This window comes from Eulemur rufifrons, chromosome 30 (genome assembly GCF_041146395.1).
Source record: "Eulemur rufifrons isolate Redbay chromosome 30, OSU_ERuf_1, whole genome shotgun sequence".
In the NCBI taxonomy this organism is placed as follows: domain Eukaryota; kingdom Metazoa; phylum Chordata; class Mammalia; order Primates; family Lemuridae; genus Eulemur; species Eulemur rufifrons.
This window is the reverse complement of record NC_091012.1, coordinates 97,014,286-97,022,557: the sequence shown is the minus strand read 5'-3', so window position 1 is coordinate 97,022,557 and position 8,272 is coordinate 97,014,286. Positions and strand designations below refer to the sequence as shown.

General features: G+C 43.5%; 1 protein-coding gene across 1 annotated transcript; it reads right to left on the bottom strand.

Annotated features, from left to right (window-relative positions):
• Positions 1-4,065: 4,065 nt before the first annotated feature.
• On the bottom strand, positions 4,066-6,752 carry LOC138378047 (zinc finger X-linked protein ZXDB). The gene has a single exon (XM_069463306.1). It carries the CDS (start codon positions 6,714-6,716, stop codon positions 4,314-4,316), a length of 2,403 nt encoding a protein of 800 aa, XP_069319407.1. The 5' UTR covers positions 6,717-6,752; the 3' UTR covers positions 4,066-4,313.
• Positions 6,753-8,272: the final 1,520 nt, after the last annotated feature.

Below are 8,272 nucleotides of genomic sequence, written 5' to 3'. Positions count from 1 at the left end.
TTTCTATTTTTTCTTTCTTTCTTTCTTTTTTTTTTTTTTGTAGAGATGGGGTCTCTCTCTTGTTCAGGCTGGTCTTGAACTCCTGACATCAAGAGATCCTCCTGCCTCAGCCTCCAAGAGTACTAGGATTACAGGCATGAGCCCTCTCTTCAATATTTAAAGAGATATTTGAAATATATGATATTTGAAAATATCTCCAATATCTGTTTCTTCCCTTTCATCCTACTAACACTACTCTACAACTGGCTGACTGCTTCATATCACACCTTGATTGCTGCAAAAGCTTTTTCACTGATATTCCTATCCCAGTCTTTCCCATCTAATCCACACTGTACACATCCATTACATTAACCTTCTAAAACATAATTTTCATGATATGACTTCTCTATTAAACATATTCACCAGCTCTCATCCATGTGCAGAATAAACATCTCATTATTCTTACTGTTTTTTTCACCTCTCAGTCCCTTTGGTACCAATGTAAGTTTTTCTGTTTTTGTTCTCCAATTAACATATTATTTTTTAATCTCCTCCTATCAACTGTGATCTCCTTAAAGGTCAGGATCATATATTACTCTTCCCATAGAACCCTCAATATGTTATGCTGTAATTTGTGCAATGATTTTCAGTAAATATTTGTTAATTTGAAATATATACAGTGTAATTTCCAGCTTACAAATTGCCTGCATATAAGTCATAACATGTAACCAAAATGTTTGTACCCCCATAATATCCTGAAATTAAAAATATAAAATCTATTGCAAAATTGAGCTAATGTAATGTGTGCATTATAATTTTTGCATCAAAAACTGAATGTCACAGAAAAAAAACCTTTATATATTCCCCAAAGCATCTTCAATAGATCTTTAATAGTTACATCCAAAAAAAAAAAAAAAACCCAAGGCCAATATATTTTTAACTCATGACCACCATGATCAAAAGAATCTCTTGAAACAGAATTCTTTTTAAGCTGTCACATTATTGTGTTTTCAACTGGCAAATTTTTTTTAACAAATCAATGCCTGAGGAGAAGCAGAAAGGAACTAGAATGAAATTAAAACATATACTATTACTTAGAAAGAGTGATGGCAACTTTATGCCACTACCAACAGAATTAAACTTATTACCTTGAAAGCATAAAGCTGTTTCCCACCATTTTGCTAGAAAATGGTGTTGAAAGAGAAATCATTTTAACAAATTTGTTCAGTGAAATTTTGTGAGGTGACAGACAAATAAAAGCTGTTCCATTTGTGAAAACATTTGCCCTTTAAAAATTACAGGAAGGAATAGGAAAAAATATAATTCATAACTTTTTTATTGGGAGGAAGTTGTTTTAAGAATTAAAAAAAATTAAGTCACAGCATTAAATTCTCTATATGTTTATAAATTTATTTAATTTTCACAACTTATGTGTTCATCTGAATCCTTGACATACTTATCTGCCAGACATGAAAAACAGTGGTCTATTTAAAAGGCATTAATGAATGACAACATTTTTGAAATATGCCTTATGGATATAAATATTTCCAAAGCAAAGAGGGAAAACTCTTAAATGGGTAGACATGGTGAAATTACAAACATTTCTCTGATTTACAATAGTATATCTACTTTTTTGTTTTTCACTACATGAATACAACCACTTTAAAAATATATGTGTATGAGAGGGTATGTGTGTACGTCCACACACAATACAGAAACATTTCATAGTGGCAAACTTTTAGTGCACTGCCAAAGTGCTACAAAACTGTCATCCACAGACATCCACATGCAAACGCTACTGGACTAGTACACTAGAGCAAGTAAAAGATTATTAGCAGAATTCTCTGTCAAAAACTTTCTAAAAATGGAAATAATGAAACAGAAATCCACTTCTCATTTGAACAGTATAGAAAATAATCTTCTTTATCATCTGAATCACCTATACACACAATATTACCTAAGCTCATAAAATAACTTCTTCCTGTACACACAGAACTCCAGTGTATACTTAGCAAATGTTAGCATTAGAAGAAAATGTGCCATGAGGAGAATGCCTGAGGGATACAGCAGCAAGAGATATATCCATTAAAAAAAAAAAAAGAAAGACATGACAAAGACTCGAATGGATATGAAAGGGAGCGAAGTAGGGAGAAAGTAAGCAGAAGGTAACAGAAACCCATTAAAGTGGAAAACTGCAACTAGTTTGGACACAGGAATGAATCATGACAGCTGGACGGATAGACTGGGATAGGTGAAAAGAATTTATCTTACTTGCTTTAAGCTATATATAGAATTGTCAGTCTTAGCCAAAGCCCAGTTGGAATGTGAGTTGGCTAAATTACAATACGAAACATAACGCAAACTTTACCCAAACTACTTCACAGGTGTTGTTCTGAACAACAAATCTCATACAAGTTATGAAGGTATTCCACAAACTGAAAAGTGCTACAGTCATGTAAGACAAACAGTACACACAATATTCAAATGCAATCTTTCAATTCACAGAAAGTGCAAACAATGAGATCTACAGAACACAGAAAGGAGGAAATCTCTGCTCCATTATCAGATGTTCATGGAACAGCAGGCTCCACAGTTACAGAAAAGCCTGACTTTGCAAACAAAGCAAAGATGGTGACAAATTGATCAAATGGAGACATATGCAGATAAACATGTGGGCAATGTCTCCACTCCTAGCATTTCCCACAGCAATTCTTGGGGGGAAGGAATTATTCAGTTAAGGGATAAACAGATTACCTTTTCTACTTCACTCTAAACCTTATACATCTCTATTGTCTGCACATGAATAGGATTGAATTATCCCAATTTCTCTCTTAGAGAAGGAAGAACTCAGAGGGTAAAAAGATGATGCAAATTTACCAGAAAAGGCAAAAACACATAATATTTGTCTTAACATGAAAAACGGGAATTAAAGAAAAGTCTAAGGTATGTTAGGGATGTGTGCACATTGCTAAGATCAGTTAACAGCTAGGAAACTGGGGTTTAGTGAGATATTCTAGGTCACTTATCCAACATCTCAGAGCCCAAATTTAGCCCTGGATCTGCTTCATGTAAAATTCCTGGTGGGAAATTTCTACAACAAGGCCTCCATCATAAAAAGAGGTCAGGAAAACAAACAGTGAGAACAGCCAACACATTTTTTGCTATCTGTTTTTCTTGTTAGTTCTATCACTATTTAAGAAAATATTTTGGCATCGAATGATAGTTCTATGAAACTTTTATAGTTGTCTTAAACAGCATTTCCTCATCCCCTAATCATTAGTAACTCTAAGGACAATTCATCATATCAGAAGCACAGGTAATGATGAATTAATTCATTGATCAGCAGCATTTGCTAATATCACAAAAAGAGAGAAAACCAGACATTATGTGCCACCTAATAAAAAACCATAACACTACTTATGAAAAATTCATGCCAAAAATCACATTTCAATCTGATCAAATCTCTCTATGTAACTACCAAATTAAGGAAAAAGAGGGTAGAGGAAAGTAAACCCAACTACAAGGATGTAATCAACAAAACTTAATATTGTGGTAAATGTTACTTGTGAAACCACCTCATTTCACCAACAAATAAAATTGCAAGAAAAAAAAAGATGAAGTGGAAATACATAGATCAAAATAACACTTAAGAGAATTGGTAGGAATTTAATAATTAGAAATATTTCTTAAAAGGAGAATTTATAAGACAAGTTTGAACCCTCCCTGGATTTCTACAGATATTAAAAATTACTATAAATGTTACTTATGATAATTGAATTGTGGTTTTTACCAAAAGAGCAAATAACTGTTAGAGATATATATTGAATATTTATGGATGAAATGATGTCATGACTGGTACTTGTTTCAAAATAATACTAGAACAGAAGGAGTGAGTAGGGATTAGTTAAATAAGATTGTTCATAAATTGATTATTGTTGAAGTTAGGTGGAAAGTACATGGATGATGTTCATCATAAGATGTAACTTTATGTCTGCTTGAGCAAAAACGCACATGTCATACCATCGTTGGAAAACATCCTAATATTTTTAAAGGATATAAATATATTACCAAGGAACGACAGACCAGAAAGATCTTAGACACCATCTATTCAAACCACCTCATTTTATAAATAAGGAAATTAAGGCTCAGATAGGTTAAGTGACTTGCTGAGGGTCACACAATTGCTCAGTTCCAGACTCAAACTTGTAGTCCAGGGCTGTGTTCTTTTGCGAACCAACAAGAAATGATTGCATTTAAACATTTAGTCCAGAATATCCTCAAAATTGGCTGTAATAACAGTAAGCCACATGGTGTGAGGAATGAATAGAGTTGGTTCATACCAAAAATGAGCTGCCAGTCACTGTGATGAGATCTGTTTCTTTCTGAGAACCATGGTTTCCTGTGGGATTGGAGAATCCAAACTGGGTTTCCTCTTCCTGTCCAAAGAAGTCAGAGTCAGGAGGTACGTTCCACTCTGCTTTGGCTGGTGTCAGTAGTTCTGAGACACTGTTTTCACAAAGGGTGCTCGAAGGAGTCAGAGCATCTGTGTCCACTGTTAGCTTATTGCTGGGTGTCAAAGCTTGGGGCTCGAGACTGGAGTTTTTCATAGCCAAAGAGCCCAGGGATCCCAATGGCCCGGCACTTACACTGGAGACATCATCCAAATCTAAGGGGCTCTGCTGAAAACCAGCGGCTGCCGTTCCAAAAAAGAGAGAGGTATCCAGACTTTGAGGAAGGTCACTGGTGGCCATCAAGGCCCGAGGGTCCACTGCCTGCCCTAAGGAATTATTATTATTAGCAGGGAGGTTCCCTGCCAGAGTTGAGCTCACGGAAGCCACATCAATAGTCAAGATTCCAGAGTTCACCAATGCTGCGTCCAGCACTGCAGCAGAACTACTGTCAGGCACATCAGAGAAGAGAGACACTATCTCTGCATCGCTGAGATCATTCTGTCCCTGGCTGGTAAGTTCACTGCTGGGCGTAAGAGAATTTGCTGCTTCTAGCTGAGCTAAGAGATCCTGGCCGATGTTGTGCCTTTTGGCCATGTGGGTCTTCATGCTGTGCTTGGATGTGAAGAGTTTATTACAAGTGGAGACCGGGCAACGGCTTTTCCAAGTGTCCACATCCTGCAGGTGTTTCTTGGAGTGAATGTAGAGACTACTGCGAGCGGAGAACCTGGCACGGCAGCCTTCCACAGGGCACACGAAAGGCTTTGTGCCTAGGTGGGTTATGCTGTGGCCTTTCAGATGCTCGGCCCTCGTGAAAGATTTCCCACAGCCTTCCACAGGGCACGTGAACCTCCGGTCATCATCGTGCTTCCTTTTGTGCCTTAGGAGTTTGGACATGCTGGTGAAGTTCCAGCCACAGCCATCAAAGTCACAAAGGAAAGGTCTCTCGCCGGTGTGGCTCCGCAGGTGAATTTTCAGCCTACAAGCCTTGTCATACTGTTTGCTGCAGCCAGGAAAAGAGCAGGAAAAGAGTTCCTGTTCCCTGAAATGGGCGCGGTTATGGGAAAACAGGGCACTCACCGTGATAAATGTCTTCTTGCAGCCAGAAAACGCGCACTGGTAAGGCCTCTCGGGCTCAAAGTGGCTGCGCTGGTGGGCGCTGAGTTTGGCCTGTGTGGGGAAGCTCTCCTCGCACACCTCGCATTTGAATGAGTTCTCCTGCTCATGGCCCTTCATGTGTGCCTTGAGGTTGTACACGGTGGTGAAGCTCTTGCCGCACCCCTCCGCGGGGCAGCCAAAAGGCCGCAGTTTGTCGTGCGACTGCAGGTGCCTCTTGAGCTTGTAAGAGGTGGTGAAGGTCCAGCCGCAGCCACCCAGTGGGCACTTGAAGGGCCTCTGGCCCTGGCTGCTGCTGTGCGTCAGCAGGTGCACCTTCAGCTGGTGTTTCTTGGCGAAGGTTTGCCCGCACTGCGCCTCGGGGCACAGGTACAGCACCACACCTGGGCCAGGGCCCAGTGACCCACGGGGGCCCAGGGCAGTGGCTGGTCCCTCCGCCTCCTCCTCCGGCGCCGGGACGGGCGCCGGTTCGGCCGGCTCAGCCAGCAGGAGGTCGGGCGGCAGCTCTGGACAGTCACCCGGCTGCGCCGCGTGCGGGAACCCAGCCTGCGGGGCGATGAGCCCCGCGGGCTGCGGGGCAGGCCCGACCCCCGGCTCCCAGGCGGGTGGCGGGGGCGTGGCCAGGGTGAGGACGCCGTTCTCAAAGCGCAACAGCACGTCCTGGTTGTGGACAGTGACGGTGCCCGCGAAGGCCGCGGCAGGGCCGGGGCCTGGGGCGGAGATCTGGGCCGGGGTGGGAACCGCGGACAGGCAGCGGGGGCCTGGCACCGGGCAGCCCGCGGGGTTCGCGCCGCTTTCGCCCCCCTGGGGCCCCGGGCCCGCCTCGGCCTCCTCCCTCCACTCGGGCCCTGCGGCCTGACCGGCGCCTGCGGTCTCCACGTCGCCACCCACCGGGTCAAGCAGTACCAGGAAGAAGTCGTCGCCGCCGCCGCTAGCGTGATCGGGCCTCAGCGCCAACAGGTTCGGGCCAGCGCCCCGTGAGGCCGTGCGGGCCTCCTCGCGCCGCCGCCCGGGCCCGCCATCTTGGGGGCCCCGGAGCAGCAGGAGACGACGCGTGGGGGCCTGGCCAGCCGGCGGGTCAGGGCCTCGGTCGACCCGGCCGCCGCCCGCGGGGCTACCGCCACAGCCGCCCTGTCGTGTCCCGCGAGCCGGGAGCAGCCTCGGGATTTCCATCTCGGCGTCCGTGAGGCTCGGCTGGAACCAGAGCCGCGGAGGAGGCGCGACCCCGCCCCCTGCCGCGGGCCCGAACACGTTCCTGTAAGAAAAAAAAAAATGTGCAATGCGCAGAAACTGGCCCTATCAGATATTAAAACGTATTTAACGCCACAGTGATTTAAATATTCTGGTACTGGGTCTCTGGAACAGACTAGAAAGCCCAGAGGCAGAGCCTGGTATGCATAAATATGTTCCACAATTAATAACAGTTAGTATTATAATTAAGGGCATCTTTGGAGGTAATGGTGAAATGACAGCTCATTCAGTAATGGTGCTGGAACACCTAGCTAGCTATCTGCTAAAAGCAATTTAAATCCATACCTCGTTGTATATACCAAAATAAACACACCCCAGCCCCTCCCAGTGCTAAGTACGTTGCTTAGTATTTTTCGTGTGTTAAAAATTGTCTACTGGCTGGCTGGATTGATGAATGAGAGAAAATTCCTGGGAGAATAAACTTTCTATGTGTCAGCATTAACCCACCATAGTGATAGCGTTTCTGCTGGAAATGTCCTAGACTACCCCCCACCTCACCTCCCTCCCCCCACCACACACCGCTGCCCCAGCACAACTTGCATACTCAGAATTGTCTTGAACAAGGTCCTCGGGAAAATTTGTCACATAGTTAAATTTTTGTCCTGCCGATGCAGAGATTAGAATGAATAAGAGATGGGGACAAAACACAGTAGCACTGTTCAGCCTAAAAATGCAAAGCCTGGAGGATGAAACAATTTATACTGAAATCTGGAAAACCCAACCGGCTCCTTGATTCTCTCTGTACAGTGCACAACCTAAACCAACTCTTTGCCCTTCCACCTTCGGTTGTGCCATGATAAATTGCACGTCCAATCTCACAGCACGGTGAGGACACTCCTCAGTTTACTCTAGATTCACCAGCACATGGAGGTCTCTGGGCAGGAGTTCCATTTAAATGTGGCAAGGTTAAACCCTAAGCCACAGCAATTTACTCTGCCGAGTAAAATGCACAGGTGACCTCATCCAACAGCCCTGGTGTACCTGCTTGCATTGAAGTGTGGTTGCCCAGTCTTACTGTAAGGCACTCTGCCTGTGATGTCTAATGATCTTATCAATGATGATGACAATCCTCCAATTTATCTGGCAACAGTGAGTTGGGAATTGACACAAATATAGGGTACAATGTCTGGTAAGAGAAAGGTTTAGGGTGATGACTAGATTATGGGGTACCTATCGTTTAAAAGCCCCTGGCTTTCCCCCTCTTTTAATGATAGTGGACACTTGTTGGTCTCTTGACTGAAAGATCAAGTTTTTCATCCGTAACTGTCCAAACCTCATCAAAATTTCTACTCCACATACTTTTCTTTTTAATACAATTTTTGGAGGAAACATTGTTCAAATCTGAGATACAGAAGAGTGCATACAACATATCTGTCCAGTTTAGACAGTTTATACAAGCAAACACCCATGTAACCAGGACCAAGGTCAAGAAATAGACCATTGCCAGCCTTCCAGAATACAACCACTGCACTCCTCCC

What these genes read in the sequence shown, in the direction of transcription:
- LOC138378047 (XM_069463306.1), bottom strand. Translation starts at nt 6,716, where the DNA reads ATGGAAATCCCGAGGCTGCTCCCGGCTCGCGGGACACGACAGGGCGGC.